We start from the raw sequence: 18,187 nt of genomic DNA on the forward strand, positions 1-18,187 counted from the left end.
AGCTCCCGTGGGTGAGGTACCCGCTCCTCTGCCCCGGTGAGAGGCCCAGTAGCTGGCTCCCACGCCAGTGCGGTACTCGTTCCTCTGGTTCAGCTGCCCCGGGAGCTGGCTCAGGTCCCGATGGTAGACCCCGGTCCCGGTGTGTCCCAGTGACGTTAGCGAGTCCCGGTCCCGGTGTGTCCCAGTGACGTCAGCGAGTCCCGGTCCCGGTGTTTCCCAGTGACGTCAGCGAGTCCCGGTCCCGGTGTTTCCCAGTGACGTCAGCGAGTCCCCGTCCCGATGGCTGGTCCCGGTGGTGGCTCCCCGTCCCAGTGGAGGCTCCCGGAGCTGCCTCGCCGTTCCCCGCCGGGCTGTTGCCGGCAGCGGCGGCCATCTGTCTGCGCCGCGCCGGGATAGCCGCCACCGGCCGGCCGCGCCGTGAACGCCGCTATTTGTCAGCTGACCACTTCACAGGGACCGAGCCGCAACGGGTTGAGAGGTGGAAATAAAGGGCAATGATAAATGAAAAAATGCCCCTTTGTTCCGACCGGCCGCGCCGCGCTCGGCTTGATTAGCCGTACATCCCGAGTCGGCTCGGTCATTTCTCACCTACGCATCCAAGTCGCCGCGCGAAAATACGCCGTGTAAGAAATTGGCCCGGTTATATTGTTTCCTGTGGCGCGGAGCGGGCGGTGGGCACCCGCTGCCCGCCCGCTGTCCCCGGGTGCACAGACGAGACTGTCGAGTGTCGGTCCGTGTCTCCGGGTATACAGAGAGCCAAGGGGCTGTGTCCCCGGGTGTGCAGAGGACTGTCGGTCTGTGTCCCCGGGTGTGCAGACGGCTGTGTCCCTGGGAGTAAGGAGGGCTGTCGGTCCGTGTCCCCGGGTATACAGAAGCAGGTATAACTATGCTGTGACAGCCGGGAGTCGCTCTCACCGCGAGACCGGCTCCGGCGGCGGCGGACCGCTCACCTCCGACCCCGGCTCGCTTTCAAACGGGCCGGCGCCGACAACTGCACAGATCGATTACCACCGCCGGCCGCCGCCGACACCCGCCGCCTCGTTACAGTCCGCTGTCGAGCCGCCGCCAACCGCGGCCGCTCTGACGGCGCCGCCGCACGTCGCCGACGGAAGCCACTTGTTTGCCGGTGGAATACGAGCGCGCCGCACGAACCCGGCTCCCGAACCGAACGTGGTTTATGAAGCGCTATTACGGCCGCTCCATAAAGCGCAGCTCCCATGGCCGCTGCACGTGAGAGCGGTGCGCGCGGCGCTGGCGCCGACGTGACCGCCTTGGCGGCTCATTGGGCGTGTCGGCAGCCGGAGAGGGAGCAGAGCGAGCGGTGACGGCCATCGCTCAGAGGCGGGTGTCGCGCCGGCCGCGGGTCGCCGACGGGGTACCTTCTGAGTCGCCGAGCGGGCCGGCACCCTCGGACCCTGCCGCCGGCGCCCCCACCGACCCGCAGAGGTCACCGCGGGTCACGGCGCCGAGCCGCGGGCGGTGCAAAAACGCCGGCGCGATTTGTCAGCGACTAATTGGCAGCCGGGGACGCGGCGGCTCGGCGACCGCAGAAATAGAGCGTGCGCGGCGCGCTGCGTGAGCGCGGCGGGGCGCCGTCGGCCGCGCGGCCACGGCAGATGGCGGCCGCCCTCGGTGTCGAGAGCGGTCATGAATCACGGCGCGGCGCGCTGCAGCGCGGCGCCGGCCGCTGATGGAACCATCCGTTATCTGTGCGCCGCGCTCATCCGCAGCTCGAGCGGGTAGTTTGTACCGGAGGTTCCGGGGCGGGGCGGCCGGCGCCCGCCGCAGCCGTCCCGGCGGGCGCTGTACACACTCCGTCACGGCCAAAACACGGCCGGCGCAGCGCAGATGGCACGGCACGGAGCTGCGCCGGCTAATCACTGCTATCTGTGCTCCGGGCCTCGAAAACAGCCCGCGCGGCCCGCGCGCCGGCCGGTCCCGGGAGAGAACTACTCGGCAGTCGCTCCGCGGCAGGGCGGGAATGCGGTGTGGGGTAACCACCAATTCGGCACGGGCCGTCTGTCGCCGCCGGTGGGGCCGCCGCGCCGCTCGGGGCGCCGACCGGACACCTGTGACCACCGCCGCCGCCCACTCGACGGTAAACAAAGCCCGAAAGCTACCGGACGCCGAGACCGGCGATTACAAGGCGATAATTGCGGCCCTGGCCGGTGCCGATGCCACCCCCGGCCGGCCGAGCGCCGCGCATACCGCGCATCGCCGCCGTCCGGCGCGCGCGCGCGCTAATTATACTCCTCCCGCGCTTATTAATGGTTACGGGCGCGAGCGGTCCTGGCGGCGAGTCACCGGCTCCAGCTCGTCTGGCCGGCACTTTTTGCCAACCAGTCCCGGCTGGGTGTTCCCGAATTTTTCCGCAGACGTGCAGAAAATGAATGAGATGGCAATGCATTCTTGTGGTCGGTCCATTACGCTTCACGGTCGTAAAAAAATTCGAAGCGCGATCGCGGATTAGCGCACGCGGTACGTGCGACTTATCGGCTCGATTGAGAGGGAGGAGCGGAGTTTTTCATGCAGCCAGCTACACGGCCCACTTGGAACAGGTATGTGGGGAGGACTTATTGCGGCGGCCGTTGCGGCGCGGAGAGGACATTCCTGGCGGCGCCTGCCGCATACCTCATTAGCGGATCGGCAGAGGATGCCCGCGTCAGTGGCCGTGAGTTACGGAATCGTCCGCCGCCCGGCCGGCCGGTCAGCCTTGGCCGGCCGGGGGACGGGCGGGCGTTTTTCGCCGGCGCGTGTTTATGATGTCGGAGTTTATACGGCACTCGCCGCCGGAGTTTATCATCGGCTGAGTTATGTCGGCGGCCCGGCCCCTCTGCAGCCGGCGCCGGCCCGTCCCGGCGGCCAGCGCGGTCCGACGGTCCGACCCTGCCGGGCCGCGGCCCTTCCGGACACCGCCGCCAGCCGGCCGCCGCACCAATATAATTCATTATCGTCAACAAGTTGTAAATACGATGGCGGCGCGCGGGCCGCTCACATTTATGCATGTGCTCTCGGCGGGGGTCGGTGCGGCGGGCGGCCGAGGGCCGGGCCCCGCCGGCCGGCCGGCCCGTCTGACATTCGCCGACGGACCGCTCCCGGGCACAGTCGATCCGACGCCTGACGGGCGAGCACGGCCGGTGTGACGGGTGTAGGCACGGCCGGGTACCCCGTGACGCCACTAGAGACGGTGCGCAGACGGTGGAGAGCTTCCTGCTGTCCCTCCCCCTCCCCTCAACAGAGACAGTGTTCGGACGGTGGAGCTCCGTGCTGTCCTCACCGGAGACTGCTGCCCCACCGGTATCAATTAGCCGGCGGTGGTTGCTCCGGTTGAGACAGTGTCAGGATAACGAGCAATATCGAAACGCCTTCCAGCTCGGCTCGACATCAGCTCTGCACCAGCTCTATGAATAGCTGCAGGGCACCGCCCATCGAGAGCACAATGTCTACATGATGACGCTATTTACACTCGTATAGCCGAATCGTGCGGGGCCCCAACCTATGCTGTGAGCGGTTGCAGATAATTGCACGTGCAACAACCCTCTTCAATGTCACTTTGGGTGGATGCGTTTCAACTTCCTCATAGCGTGAATTACGATGACTGATGCTATGATATTCAGTAGTAACTACTAACTAGTGTCTGGCACGAATTAAAACGAACAGACACTTTCTTTGTCGTTGTAGCACTAATTGGTTCAATGTATGGTCAATGGATGGTCCGGGCCATTTCTTTGGCGCTGTTCGCGGACCTATAGAGATGGCTGAACACGGCCCATCGGTGCGTCGCAATCATATCGTAACTTGATCAAGATTTACTGCGCCGCGGGGAATAAACTCACAGCCGGCGGCGGTGCTGGGGCGGCGGGGACGCCTCTCTCTCTCTCTCGGGAGATCTCTGAAATTAGCCATTCGGCCTGTGCGGTCTGCGTTTTTAGCGACGCACCGCCGTGTCCCCAGTAGTCTACAGCCCGGCGCGGGGCCGCACTAATCAGTCCTTTGTGGTCGGCCGCCGCCGCCGCATCCCGCGCCGCGATGACGCCCATTGTGCGCGCGCTGACAATTCGTGTCGCTTTCATCGGTGCTCGGAGTCAAACTGGTCGCGCCACCGGCGGCGCGGCTCGGTTTACCCGAGGGAGTGCGCCACGCAGGCCGCCCGCGCCGCGACTGCCGCCGGCAGATAATGCGCCGCAAACGAGCCGCGCACAGGCGCCGCGTGCCGGCGCCGGTAACTGGAGACACCGTGCCGCCGCTGGCCGCCGGTGCGCCGGATATGTGCCACGCGCCGCGCCGGTCGTCGCGGATCGGGCGCAGCTCCGGCGCCCATCGCGCCGGATGTCAGCCGGCTCCGGTGTCGGCGAGTGATGAGGCGAGCGGGACCGGCGGCCGGCCGCGGACGTATGTATGTAGATTGTAGGCATGCTCATTGCTCATGGTTTGCTCAGCAGTCGACGAGCCACGGGCGGCGCCTGCGCTCGTGGGGATTAGGATTAAACCCAGGGGCGGGATGGAGACAAGGCGGGCAGAGGTTTCGTTTTCACCGCGTCCGCGAATACATCGGAGATAAAGACATTGACATTGACGCTACTCAGGACTCGGGATTCGGTTCAGCTGGACTACATACAACACTTATCCTTAGTAAGCGCGTCCGTCTATCTAAAGTTAGAACGTTCACTTTGTTCTCTGTAATGTCAAAACGCTGATCTGATAAAAAAACGACCCAGGTCCTCCCCGGCTGAGGGAAATCCGCCCCTGACGTTCTCTTTTTCGCGATTTCTCTGAACGAGCTGGCGTGGCCGGAGCCGGATCCTGCGATACCAGCCACATTTTCAGGGTCCAGGGTCGTTCAGCCATGGACACCAACCAGTTCAGGACCGTTCAATCTAAGACAACTGAACTGTAAAATCTGCATACAGCCTTTCCCTTTTAGGTGTCTGTGTTCAACAAAACGTATAACATTTTCAGGAAACAAAACTAAGCAATAACAATGTTGCAGCTTGGCTATATTTCACACCGCCGACAAAAATCATTTCAATGATATGATCGATAAGGCAAAGGAAGCATAGTGAGACTGAGAGAGGGATATGCAATGAAGTGGACCCTACCAGCTGTCACCATCCGGCTCATACATCTAACCATATCTGGGGTACGAACTGGGAAAGAAAACATCTGCAATGCCCTTCTTGGAAAGCTAAGTAGCGGATAACTTAAATCTTGTGCCGCTGTACGTTTAGAGGAGCAGCTCCGCTCCAGCTCACATTAATGAAACGACCCAACGGAGCACAGCATCCAGGCGGTGCACGAAACGAAAAACGGACTGAACTAACTACATAGTACATAGGCAGTTTCCCGCGAACTTTGTATGGGGTCACCTGTCGGGATCAGCCTGAACTACATACGTGGTCTCTAGAATATGTGATAAAGGCGACGCTGACTGAAGTACGTCGCCCTCACCACAGCACAGCACAGCCAGATCAATATCCTTACAGCACGAACGGCACTTCGGAGCCAACTGACGGGAAACACGCTACCTCAGCGCCGCCACAGCCCCGGTACGGAACCACCACTTTACCCGCTCGCCGACAGATGTCCCCGCGGTCGCACTTACGCCTCCTCCAGCCAAACACTGTACGCTTTCCACTTGTAAGGCTCCGAAGGCTCCGCCTTCTCGGCCTCAAAGCGGAGATGGTCTCCTGAAAGAAAAGACATGTATCACAGTCACATAGACACCACACAGGGACAAGTTGAGAACAAACTACACAAATGTAACAGTACTCCGTCGGTAACGGTTTGATACAGAAGAGCCGATTCACTCAAATATGGCATATGCAACTTGTTTAGTTTATCAAACGCCACGAGCGCTAAATTTAATGCTGAGACATGACTGGATGTACATGCTCCCTTATACAGAAGAGTGGTTCTCCGGAAAAAAAAAGCGATTCCCTGAGGAGTTAGGGACGTACCCTTTTTGAAGACGGTTCTGAGGTCGTAGTTTTTCAGGTTGAGGTCGAAGAGGTGTGCGGCGCTGCGGTGGAAGAGCACGCTCTGGTACTGTCGCGGCGCCACCTGCCAGAGCAGCACACCATACTCGGCATCCAGCAGCGACGACACGTACCCCCACTTGTCCTGGGGGAACCGGGGGGGGGGGGGAGGGTGAGACAAACACGTTAACTTCCAGTTGTCCAGGGGAGGAGGGGGTAGGAGAAAGCTGAGATACACACGTACCCCCACAGCTTGTCCTGGGGAGGAGGGTGAGAGACACACGTATCGTACCCCTACTTGTCCTGGAGAGAGACTGATAGCGAGAGACACCCACTGACTAGGGGTGGGGTGGGGGGGGGGGGGGAGGAGGCCGGCGCGGCGGACCGACCTGGTGTCGGCGCTGCGCCTGTGCGCGGCTCTCTGCCGAGCTGAGCGCCGGCAGCAGGTTGTCGGCCAGCGTGGCGGTGGGCCGCTGGGTGGGCGGCTCCTCCTCCCCGGCCAGCACCTCGGCCGGCGGCTCGCGGTCCAGCTCCACCTCGGGCCGCTGGCCGCGCCACGCCAGCCACGCGTACCAGGAGGCGCCCTGCAGCTGGCCGGGCCGGTGCTGCGCGTCCAGGTGCAGCTTCTGGTCCTCGTACACGCAGCTGCGCAGGCTGGTGCCGGCCGGCAGCCGGCCGCCGTGGTCAAAGAAGCGCGCCGCCACGAACACGGCGCGCTGCAGCTCGACGCGGCCCGGCTGGCGGAACTCGACGAACGCCCGCCGCGGGCCCACCTCCACCACCGTGCCCATGGCGTTGGAGACCACCGAGCTCAGCTGCTCGGGCCGGCGCGCCGACTCGGCGCGCGCCACGTACCAGCCACACCGGTCCTGGTTGTTTTCGTTGTCGTATATATGACAGTCAAAGAGTACCTGGTCGTTGATGCAGAGCACGTCATCAATGGACTCGTCTTCGGCCAGCGGCAGGCCGTTGGGGCAGACGAACCGGCGTCCCCAGAGGAGGGCGCGCTGCTCGGGGCCGCGTCCGTTCAGCTGGAACGTCAGCACTGCCTTGTGCAGCGGGTACAGCTCGGCCACCGTTCCCAGCTGGTCGTAGTGGTACTCGGGCATGGTGAGGCCCTGAAACAAAGACAAACCTGAAACCAGTGATCTTTGGCCAGACTGAGGTGAGACCCCAGGGGTGGGTGTAACTTGTAAGGTTTCAGGTAGGCATGCAGTTTTGTATTATGTTATCTATGCATGAGAAATAGAAAACATTTACTAATGTTTTGTTTTTTCCTGTCTAACTTAGTCTGGTGGATGAAGGAGTGGTGGGTAGGGTTAGGTAGATAATGTCTGATTGTTTTTTATCCTTCCCCAAGAATAATAATGCAAAAAAAAAACTCAATAATAATGACAAGTCAAAGTGCCACGACTACATTTCATTTTTTTCATCCAGCTTTGATCTTGAGGAATTCAAACTGATGAAAAACTTGAAACTTTTGTCATCGTAGAGTAGAGGCTCCTACATATACCTAATCTGACTCTATAGGCTACGTCCAATGCTTACCTAATGTAAACAACGATTTTTGGACTAAACAGCACTTATCACCGAGCTAAGCTTGTTCTGCAATAACATAGACAAGTGGCAATTCTCTCAAACACCGCCTCTCGCACCAACTCGCAAAACGCAACACAATATTTGTTTTTTTGTTTTAGTCACGCAGGCGCCGCAGTTGACAAAGAAGTTTATGGAGGCCGCCATGTTTAAATCGTGAAAGCATCCATCATTTCAACATTTTTATTTTATTTTTGTTTGAAACATATCTTATTTTTCCTCTTTTGAGACCGAAGACTGTTAAAATTCATTTAATGATAATAAAAAGACAAATCGAAGACAAATGCCTTGTGAATCTCTCGATTTTATTTGTATCGATTTTTAGTCTGCTGAACCTAAAATGACGCGTATTTTTTGCTGCCAAATCCTTCGTTGACGAGTGAAGGGAAACCTTATCTGTGCCGTCTTGACGATTTGGTCTTGACCACTTGCACCGATTTAATAATTATGCTGTGATCGATAAGCGACATGCTGCTTAGATTAAGTTGCTACTTTTGGCTTAATTTTTATCACACGTAGGATTTTTAAAACTAACTTTAAACTGAACACCCTATGACAGATGCGCATCACGCATGCATAGATGCTCTTACTTTCCGAACTCTATTGCAAACACGAGCTTAGACTGCTCGAAAAACAAGAATATATGATGTTGCTCAACTTAAGAAGCAACCCAACTTCCGAGGGCTTACGAGTTACGAATTTCCGACTGCTGATGCCAGCAACTTACGTACGCAAATCCTTCACGTTTTCCCTTACCGATTGAAGGGAAACGCGCCATACATGTCCTTAGTGCGCCATACACCCTGTTTACCCATACCGAGAGCTGTGTTGATATTTGTTTATCACGGCCGGCTGCTGGGTGGGAGCGTAATATAATATCTGGGTCTCCATTATCTTTCATTCAAGATGCTGAGCATCATTGCCATTTTAACTACCCTTGCCTTGGTATACCCGTCTGATGGTTATATGATTACTGTTGACGCGCATGCTGAGGAATGCTTCATGGAGAAAGTAACATCTGGTACAAAGCTTGGTAAGTTAATTATCAATATAATTAACCAAATTTAACAGTTGAACCCTATTGGTGTTGCCTTTAGCCTGCCAATAATTTTCACATTTTTATAATATCATGAATGACATGGTCATCTTAATCTGGGACTGTCTCAGTCTGGGAGAAATAATGTTTATTTCATACGTGTTGACAGGTTACAGTCGTAGTTTGGCACTAACTACATCACACTATCTATTATGTCATCAGTCAACCATAGCTAGTGAAAGCAGAGACTTAGTAAGTTGCTTACCTTACCTTACCTTACCTTACACTATCGGGAATTTTGAAAGGCAATTCGCCTGTAGGTCCCGCTCTCGTCGAGCTCGTGACTGGTGGTCATCTCTAGTCGTGAGTAGGAGTCAGGTACATCAGATTGGCCCAATGCTTGTCAAGTCTGGATTTGAAGGCATTGAGGGATGGGGCCTGGACAACTGTTGCAGGGAGGGAGTTCCAGTCGTTGAGCGCTCGAATAGTGAATAGTTGTCTTCTGGCTCGTGACTTGGCATGTGGTTTGTACAGCTTCCAGGGATGGCCACGGTTGGACCTCGTGGACGCAGGCTTGACAAACTTGTCCGGGTCGATATCGATCTCGTTATGCAGCAGCTGGTACATTCCAATCATGTCACCACGGCGTCTTCGGTGGAGCAGTGAAGGAAGCTTCAGGCATTTCAGTCTCTCAGTATATGGTTTGCTCCTGATGCCGGACACTAATCGAGTAGCGCGCCGCTGGACTCGCTCCACAAGCTTGATGTCTGCACGATTGAACGGGCCCCATATGAGGTTACCGTATTCAAGGTGGGGCCTGACAAATGCTTTGAACAAAATCGGCAGGGTGATCTCGTCCAGATTCGAGAATGACCTCCGGATCAGAGACAGAATCTGTGAAGCCTTTGATACAGCTGAGGAAGCCTGCCTCCTGAACTTCAGCTCGGGATCGATGATGACACCCAGATCTCTCTCAGCTGAGGTGGAGGCGAGGCAGACACCGTTCATAGAGTAGGAGTGACCAGAGTTCTTGGCCCCGACGTTCAAGGACGCACACTTGCTCTGGTTGAACGCAAGCTGCCACTTCTTGGACCAGGTGGTGAGAGCATCAATGTCGAGCTGGAGCAGGGATGCGTCACTAGGAGTATCAATGCTGCGGTACAACTTCGTGTCATCAGCAAAAATCTTGATGCAGGACCTCACCGCGTCGGGGATGTCGTTAATATATACAAGGAACAGAAGGGGCCCTAGTACAGAACCTTGTGGCACCCCGCTGGTGACAGGAGACCAGGTGGATTGACAACCTTGCACGACGACTCGTTGTTGCCGATTGGATAGAAATGACCTTATCCACTCAAGGAGGTGTCCAGTCACACCGTAAGCTCTCAGTTTGACCAGTAGGCGTTCGTGAGGGACGGAATCGAAAGCTTTTCTGAAGTCCAGATATATGACGTCGACCGGGCTCCCGTCTTCAATCGCACGGCTCCAGTCATCCAAGACTTCCAGTAGCTGAGTCGTGCAGGATCGGTGTGGGCGAAAACCATGCTGGTGACGCGACAACAGTCCATTCGAGGTGAGGTATGCCATCAATTGGTCCCTTATCAGCGACTCCATGACCTTGCACGTCACTGCAGTTAAGCTAATTGGACGATAGTTCTCTGGTCGTCTTCTGTCTCCTTTTTTGAAGATGGGCACAACTGTGGCAAGTGTCCAGTCGTGGGTGTGTCCAGTGCTTCTCCAGATTTGACAAAAATTGTCAATAATGAATCATTAGTTGCTATTTTCGGTATTAGTATATATTAGGTCCGAGTGGACAATTGTGACACTGTTGATACAAATATGAAACAGCAAAAAATTTAGGTTTTAGGTTAGGTTAGGTTGTAGATTTGTAGGTTTTAGGTTGTAGGTTTGTAGGTTAGGTTAGGTTAGGTTAGGTTAGGTTGTAGGTTTGTAGGTTGGTAGGTTGTAGGTAAATAGGTAAGGTTAGGTCAGGTTTGATTATGTTTTCCTTTTATTTCCAGGACATATAAGTATCATTTTTGGATTCAGGATGTCAAATAATGTAAGAATATGAAAACTTTATCTTTTAACAGTCACTCGGACTTAATGTATACTTTTACCCTATTTTCTTACTAAGTTAGGATTAGATATATCAATTGCCCTAATAATGACTACACTAGCCTACCCATACCCTACCCTCTTAACCCTTCAGCTCTTACCCATTTCACAAGCAGAACTGTATGGCTATTAGTTAGGTCCCAAGTTCAAATCTCCCATCAACCCCAATTCAAAGGCATCCACAGACTGTTGTCCCTTACTGGATGTAACCCACTCTTTAATACCAGAAAATCACCATTTAGTCTATTAATTTTAGCTTGTTAGGTTCCAGTGAAATCATTAGTTAGCAATGTTTTTCTGAAGAATACTGAAGAAAATGGTGTACATGTCCAATATGTAAAGAACTGTGATCATGTGTAGACACCATGCATCCAGTCTCTCCTTTCTGTCATCTCTAAGATGTGGAGGCATTCTTGCCACACTGGAACTGTGGCCTGTGCATGCACATTTAGTGTCACCTGAACTGACCACCCAGAAATACATCACAGGACTGGGAACAGAGTTAACATTTGGGATCCTGGAACCTTATCAATTTAATCGACACATTGTCTCTCTCTCTCACAGGTCTCGCATTTGAGGTGGTGGAGGGTGGCTTTTTGGACATTGACATCAAGCTGATTGGGCCCGACGGCAAGGTGGTGTACCAGCAGGAGCGGGAGAGCAATGGCAGGTTCACCTTCCCTGCTCACATGGACGGTGTGTTCACCTACTGCTTCGGCAACAAGATGTCCACCATGACGCCGAAGATCGTCATGTTCTCCATGGACCTCGGGGAGGCGTCTAAGAAAGACGGAGTCGACGGCGAAGGTATGTATGACGCAAAGACCTGAAAGCCGCGCTGGGTGCAGAACCTGCTGTCGATTTCGACGGCTCGAAACGGGGTGGGTTATTGCGGCGATTCCTACACTACGGGCTTCGGAAGACCCGAGAATGTGTCTTGATTTTGCGGAAACCTACTGCAGACTGAAGGATAGTGAGGAATCATGATGGTCCTGACCTCGGCGTCATCCCTCGCCGGCGTAGGTGGGAGGGGAGGGTGGTTGGTCTCGGGTTGGCACCGCGAAGCATTTTCATAGTTGCATACTGCACTGTTGGCTCTGGATATCGAATGACTAAGAAAGCTTTTTGCGTTTACTTCAAACCGAGCGTATTAATAATTTTTTGAGATCATTTTTATCGTCACGATAAAATTTCGGGTGTAATGCTTCACATAGAATGTGCGAAGTTAATGTAAAAATGTCATGCTTGGAGCCATTGTGAACCCAGGTCGTCTGCAGCTATGGTCGTATAGTTAGAACACGGGCTCATCGTTGTCTTCGAGGTCACTGTCGAGGAGCGAGAGGTTGACTCTTGACGTTGTGGTGTCTGTCCGTTTCAGCGAGCCACAACAAGCTGGAGGACATGATCAAGGACCTGGGGTCGGCGCTGACGGCCGTCAAGCACGAGCAAGACTACATGGAGGTGCGCGAGAAGATCCACCGCGCCATCAACGACAGCACAAACTCGCGCGTCGTGCTCTGGTCCTTTTTCGAGGCGCTCGTGTTGGTGGCCATGACCATGGGCCAGGTGTACTACCTCAAGCGGTTCTTCGAGGTGCGGCGAGTCGTGTGAGCCGGCGCGGAGGACCGTCCAAAGCCTCGATCGGGAACTGTCGCTGTCCGCCGGTACCGCGGCGGCGGCGGCGGCGGCACGGGAGAGACTGAGACAGAGGGTGTCCGGTGGTGCCGACGGAGGGCGGGCTGCTGTGTGGCCGGGGAGCCATGGTCAGTGGCTGGGGAGGACAGGGGCACCGTCTTTCTGCACGCTGTGCGGTTATTTAGCGGCGATGTCAGAAAGTTGAGTTGGTTGCGCGGTCACGGTGGGGGCGAGCTTGTTAGTGAACAAACGCTGGCTAGGTGCGTGCGTTTTGATCTGAGCGATCATTCTACACGGCTGGCTTAGCTGGCCATTTATCTAATTTCAAATCCAGGCCATAGACATTTCTGGACGATCGTTGTTGGATTGCAATTCGTGTGCGCACCAAAGTTCCAATACATATGACCATTTTTAATGTGTACAATTACAGCGACTCACTGGACACTCGCGACATATCACTATTGGGACGCAGTCGGCCGTCGTTATCCGACCACTTCCTCCTCGGGCACGTGCCACGGCTTCTGCTGGCGGTCCTTGCTCCACCAGGGCTCGGGTTTGATGGCGGGCGGCTCCTGCAGTTTCAGGCCCTCCTCCTCCATCGCGCGCACAAAGGACCGCAGCTGCCGGCACAGACACACAGTTCAGTGGGACGCTACCCGGGCGTCACACTACACATTTGTCGGCCCGGTACTCCGAACTCTTAAAATGTATCCGAGGGGCACCGAAAACTGCATGCTCAGAGCTTCAAGTAAAAGCAACATCTGGCGACAGCCCGCTAAACATGTATCGACGCAAGGCTGCTTGCATTCGGACAGCTGCGGACGGGACTCTGGATAGGCGAAAGGGTGGGACAATTTGCCTTAATCACTAACGACGTCAGTCTAGCCCATAGTTCTGCGCAAGTCTTTATGCCATATTTTTTGTGCATAAGTCGTCTGGCATTATTGCAAAAAGCTCGAATTATCAGGGTAATTCAGAGGGATGTGAGTTTTCAGAACCACCAGACACAGCCGCCATGACCCGTACCCACTGGCGCCGTCTCACCGGCCCCCGTACGTACCCTGTTGGATCGCTCCAGCTGCTCCTCGGTGGTGGGAAACTCGAGCTCGGTGATGCCGGCCTCGAGGCAGCGGCGCGCCAGCACGCGGCCGACCGCCTCGGCGGCGCACACGTCCACCGCCGAGAACAGGTGTCGGCGCACGCACAGCTCGCGGCTGGAGGCCGACGCCAGCCGCCGGCCGGCCTGGTGCTCCACGTGCGCCGACGTGTGCCGGTTGGTGGCCTCGAACACGGCCCTGTCGGCGCCGAGCGGGGCGGTCGCTCAGCGGGACGGACCGGGGAGACGGAGCCGGGCAGCTGCGGCCCAAATAGGTACGGGACAGCCCAACAGTGCATCAGTGCAAGAAAGTTACGACGCATGCCATACCTACAGTGCCAACTGGGATACCGCCAATGTGAGATATTATTCAGGACACTGCTGTATGCCAGGTCAGTGGATAGGGGCTATGTAAGGGAGACATGCAAAATTTACGTGTCCCTCTTGGGAAATTAACCCCGCGTTCGATGTCTCCCGGACGACGAAGATTCTACGTCGTCCGGCCAATCCCGCTCAAGGTCAGCGGGAGCTCGGCTGCGCTTATGGAACGTGATTGGCCGGACGGTGTAGAATCTTCGCCGTCCGAGAGACACCGAACGCGGGGTAAGATCATAAGATGTAGGAAGCACATCTGATCCCGACTGCTGTTGACCATTGGAATACCAAACGGCTACGCGTGATAATAAACGATTCGGCAGAAAAACATCGAGTACATGGCATGTAAATGGCAAATATATAACCAGACCAGATCGGGATGGCCGGGAACAGTTAAACGATTTCCACATCAGTACCATAGCACAGCATGGATAACATATTCATGAGGTCACAGACCACAACCGAAGGAGTCCGGTGGGTGTCGGTTGGCCGGGCCGCCGATGCCGTACCTGTGCCAGTACATCCGGCTCTCGGGCTCCAGTCTCCAGCCCTCCTGTTTGCGCGCCAGCCGCATCCGCTCCAGGTTACGCGGGTTCTTGTTGACGAACGTCGGAGCGGCGCCTGCCGCCGTGGAGCCGGGCCGGACCGGACCCGCCAGCCGGGGCACCCAGCCGGCCGCCCGCGGCACCAGGGCAGACATCAGGGACACTCTCTGTGGGAGGGCAATGCTGATCAGCACTCAACAACCTGGGCCATTTAAAGACATCCATTATTAGTGACATAAAATTAGGTAGGTATTAGTTTCCCAATCCCATGCCCATCTTCCATTTTAAAGTTGAAGGTAGCTATGTAACCTTTGAAGTTGGTGTCATGTTGGTATACCACCTATCACACCACACTAAGTGAGGTACCTTACTGGAAGATTACAAATCTTAGTTGGTCTTCATTTATCAATAATTAGCCACTAAATAATAATGAAAGGAAATCAAATATGCAATTAAAGTATAAAATAGGGAAATGAAAGTGATTGATCTGTAAAGTTAATTCCTGTAATATGGACATCACTCTATAGAGAAACTCATGTTTAGTAAGAATAATAAGCCAACTCATACAGTCATGCTGACCGACAATTTCTAGCTCAAACTAACTACCCGTAATCTCACCACAATCTTGAGTCAATAATCGTCCTAAATTATAAGCAAAAATGAAAAAGTGCCATTGCAGCATTTACCTGACCTTGTTATTTTCTGGATTCAGTCAGCTGGCTGGCGAGCTGGTGCCTTATGATGGCACTAGCAGTCAGCAGAGCTTGTTATTTATTGATGCATATACATAAAGGACTTAATATCTACCGTAAAATGGGGTGTTAAGGGACAGTGGGGTGTTAAGGGACAGTTGCATGGGAAAAACTTTGAGTCATATTAACTTCCTAATTTGAGAAGGTTCAATAAAAAGTTCAGTGTGGTAGTTGACACTGTTTTGCTCTTGACCATAGGACAAAATGCTATGGTTTTTCATGCAAGTGATTTGGTTCAAAAATGGATTTGAAAACCTTGCTACATTTTCACAAAATTGAAACATCTCCAAAACTCTGTGTGTACCACATAAACTAGTGGGTGTACAGGGAAAATGAATGCATAAGTGTATTGTCACATGTATTACACATGTTTCCTGAAAAACTTGTGCAAATCCACCCATTCATTCATCATCCTCTTCCTCTTTTCCGGATACATGCATATTTTGAGATGGATGTGGGGTGCTAAGGGACAGGGAAGAAAAAATAAAAAATAAAATATAAATATAATTTAATCAAGTTTTCTTTCAGTAGGCATGGAAAACACCAAATTCCACATAAAATGCTGGCAAGTTCATGCTTTTATCTCTAACACATCTTAAGTTATGTAACAAAACATCTCAACACTCTCTTTTACAATGATGGGTCAATGGAGACTGATGTAGGTAAATGTGATGTCATCATAAAAAGGCCAAAACAAAGAGGGCAACATAATGACAAGTGACTAGCTTCAACATGGGTTTTTATTGATGACAGAAGATTACTTTTTGGTTCTGTTTACCTTATAATTAGCACATTTTCCACAAGCGTAAACAGCATTACACGTAATTGGCTAAAAAGGTCATTAGTGGTGAATGAACCTGACTTGTTTTGTGACAGAATATGCAAAACATTTCAATAAATAAATTATGTGCCCTTTCACACCCCAATTGTGGGCATTTGATGACTATTTCTTGGAATAATATAGGTGTCCCTTAACACCCCACATTGGGGTGCTAAGGGACAGTGATGAAAAATATTAAAAAATAATATGCAGGCATAAATTTTAAAAACTTTAATGTGGCAGGCATGTAAAGCACCAAATTCCACATAAAATGCTGACAATTTGATGCTTCTATCTCCAACCCTTCTTCAGTTATATAACAAAACACCTCAAAACTGTCCCTTAACACCCCGTTTTACGGTACCTATTAATTTCTGTATTAGTGCCATTTAGTGTGTGTTCAACATATAGATAGCCAGGGAGAATTATCCAGGATCACTGGGATGATTCAATGTTTTAGGCTGACACTGTAAACAATGGACATGACAAATAGTACCTAGAAGAGCCATTAATGAAGCAAAAGCAATCTAAAAATAGCTTATTGCATAAATAGTCCTTGCAATACCAAATAATTACTGGTGATACCAGATAACTAGGTAACAACCTAAAATTTCCGCTGTTTCATATTAGTATCAACAGCACCACAATTGTAGATCGGACCTTATCTTGACACAAATACCGATAATTATACCTAATTTTCCTGATGCTAAATGCAAGGGAAACACGTTGATAGGTATCCATCTACTTCCGTACTTATATCTATATATTGATGTATATCTAAATGGCTCTACTAGCGCCATCGTACGGCGCCAGCTGACTGAATCCGGAAAATAAAAACCCCATATATATACTTACCGGTACCAATCAGTGGCGGCGGAAGCAGGGGGGCAAGGGGGGCAGCTGCACCCTAAAGCTATGGAAAGGGGCGCCTCGGAAATCTGTAGAGGAGGCAGGAAGTTAGAGGTGCGGCAGCCATAAAGCTGAGTAGTGCGAGGCGACACCGCAACTGATAAAGGCACTTGTGACACGAAGAGGGTGGCAATGACGTGGGAAAAGTATCTTTTGATATGCTGAAGAGTGGAGGGCATCCTTATCTGAAACAAAGGCAGATGCTGCCGACCCTGTCGAATATAATCTTGCCAGGCGATAAAGGCTAGGAGGGCGCAGCTACTCGAGAAGCGCGCCATGCGGAAGAGGGGCGCCTGCATGCGAAAGAGGGGCGCCTGTGTGGGGGACGAAAAAGAAACATTTATGGAGACGTCTTTGAAGGCGATAGCGTCCGAACGCCAACACGAACATATGAGGGCTTATAGCGTTGCAGGCTCCATGCGACAAAAAGGGGCGCCTGATGGCCGATATGCGAGAGGAAATTAGTTTGTGTAACATTTATCGGGGGCGGTTTGCCGTTTACAACATATGAATGTTAAGGGAGGTCCGAGATTAGGGCCTGTAAAATTGCACTGTCCGTATGGGCGGTTACACCCCTAGTGCTAGGGCGTATTTTGCGTTTTTTTTTTTACTTGGGAGATGATTAATGATTATGACCAGGAATAGCACTCTGCAAACTTTTATGGGCGCCCGTATAGGGGCGAAACTGATTTTCCAGTGCAGGGACGGCCATCGGCATGGTAAGGGGCGCCCAGCGGGAAGGGGCGCTTCAATATCGTTTGCACCCCTATCCTAGAATACCTTCCGCCGCCACTGGTACCAATCTACTTAGAGTAGAAGAAATCCCTCTAAATACAGCAGCTGCGGTCAATATTGGCAGGTCAGGCAGACAGTAAAAGCACAAAAACGGAAACGAATTGAAGAGAAATCAATATATTTTTTTTGTATTCTGTAATATTGTCAATATTGTATGACACAATATTATATAGCTGAAAGTAAAACAAAACCTTTATACCGCTGAGCAAGGCGCTGAGAATGTGAAAATGCTTACTCTTTTGATGACGTCAATAATATTTTTTATAAAATAAAGAAGGAAGAAATGGTTTCGCAAAAAAACGTGTGCAAAAGGTTTACGATTTTGAAAAACCATTAAAATTTCAAATTTCCATTTATTAATGAAATTAATTTTAAACAAAAAAAGATTGGCTTGCCTATACATCGGTTGCAGGAGTTTGATTTCCCGATTCGACATGGGTATTAGCGAATCAGCAACAAGTGGAGGAATATGAAGCAGCAAGATGGTTCACTGTCCATTTTATTCAGATTTTCATAAGAAATGGGTTCTTATTAG

At 52.7% G+C, this 18,187-nt stretch overlaps 3 protein-coding genes across 8 annotated transcripts; 1 reads left to right on the forward strand and 2 right to left on the reverse strand.

Moving 5' to 3' along the window:
• Positions 1 to 4,974: 4,974 nt before the first annotated feature.
• LOC122384688 lies at positions 4,975 to 7,701 on the reverse strand. Its single transcript, XM_043372326.1, has 4 exons — positions 7,524 to 7,701; positions 6,365 to 7,093; positions 5,958 to 6,120; positions 4,975 to 5,687 (listed from the first exon to the last, which is right to left on the reverse strand). The coding sequence occupies exons 2-4, from the start codon at positions 7,082 to 7,084 to the stop codon at positions 5,599 to 5,601; spliced, it is 972 nt and encodes a 323-aa protein (XP_043228261.1). The 5' UTR covers positions 7,085 to 7,093; positions 7,524 to 7,701; the 3' UTR covers positions 4,975 to 5,598.
• Positions 7,702 to 8,352: 651 nt separating this feature from the next.
• Positions 8,353 to 12,775, forward strand: LOC122384691 (transmembrane emp24 domain-containing protein 2-like). Its single transcript, XM_043372334.1, has 3 exons — positions 8,353 to 8,604; positions 11,290 to 11,532; positions 12,104 to 12,775. The coding sequence occupies exons 1-3, from the start codon at positions 8,478 to 8,480 to the stop codon at positions 12,334 to 12,336; spliced, it is 603 nt and encodes a 200-aa protein (XP_043228269.1). The 5' UTR covers positions 8,353 to 8,477; the 3' UTR covers positions 12,337 to 12,775.
• On the reverse strand, positions 12,757 to 17,822 carry LOC122384690 (39S ribosomal protein L18, mitochondrial-like). Of its 6 annotated transcripts, XM_043372331.1 has the most exons (5): positions 16,702 to 16,737; positions 15,063 to 15,123; positions 14,341 to 14,543; positions 13,421 to 13,655; positions 12,757 to 12,980 (listed from the first exon to the last, which is right to left on the reverse strand). In XM_043372331.1, exons 3-5 carry the CDS (start codon positions 14,529 to 14,531, stop codon positions 12,843 to 12,845), a joined length of 564 nt encoding a protein of 187 aa, XP_043228266.1. In that variant the 5' UTR covers positions 14,532 to 14,543; positions 15,063 to 15,123; positions 16,702 to 16,737; the 3' UTR covers positions 12,757 to 12,842. The 6 variants fall into 6 exon arrangements, with proteins under 6 accessions (XP_043228266.1, XP_043228264.1, XP_043228262.1 ...); XM_043372329.1 differs by lacking the exons at positions 15,063 to 15,123; positions 16,702 to 16,737 and adding an exon at positions 16,804 to 17,822; XM_043372327.1 differs by lacking the exons at positions 15,063 to 15,123; positions 16,702 to 16,737 and adding an exon at positions 17,665 to 17,787.
• Positions 17,823 to 18,187: the final 365 nt, after the last annotated feature.

Source organism: Amphibalanus amphitrite, unplaced genomic scaffold (genome assembly GCF_019059575.1).
Source record: "Amphibalanus amphitrite isolate SeventyFive unplaced genomic scaffold, NRLGWU_Aamphi_draft 000196F_arrow, whole genome shotgun sequence".
Lineage (NCBI taxonomy): Eukaryota > Metazoa > Arthropoda > Thecostraca > Balanomorpha > Balanidae > Amphibalanus > Amphibalanus amphitrite.

Coding starts and splice junctions, on each gene's coding strand:
- LOC122384690 (XM_043372329.1), bottom strand. CDS start 14,531: ATGTCTGCCCTGGTGCCGCGGGCGGCCGGCTGGGTGCCCCGGCTGGCG. Junction 13,656..14,340: donor AGCCGGATGTACTGGCACAG/GTACGGCATCGG, acceptor CGGCGCCGACAG/GGCCGTGTTCGAGGCCACCA. Junction 12,981..13,420: donor AGCTGGAGCGATCCAACAGG/GTACGTACGGGG, acceptor CTGTGCCGGCAG/CTGCGGTCCTTTGTGCGCGC.
- LOC122384688 (XM_043372326.1), bottom strand. CDS start 7,084: ATGCCCGAGTACCACTACGACCAGCTGGGAACGGTGGCCGAGCTGTAC. Junction 6,121..6,364: donor AGGCGCAGCGCCGACACCAG/GTCGGTCCGCCG, acceptor CGGTTCCCCCAG/GACAAGTGGGGGTACGTGTC. Junction 5,688..5,957: donor CAGAACCGTCTTCAAAAAGG/GTACGTCCCTAA, acceptor CTTTTCTTTCAG/GAGACCATCTCCGCTTTGAG.
- LOC122384691 (XM_043372334.1), top strand. CDS start 8,478: ATGCTGAGCATCATTGCCATTTTAACTACCCTTGCCTTGGTATACCCG. Junction 8,605..11,289: donor AACATCTGGTACAAAGCTTG/GTAAGTTAATTA, acceptor TCTCTCTCACAG/GTCTCGCATTTGAGGTGGTG. Junction 11,533..12,103: donor AGACGGAGTCGACGGCGAAG/GTATGTATGACG, acceptor TGTCCGTTTCAG/CGAGCCACAACAAGCTGGAG.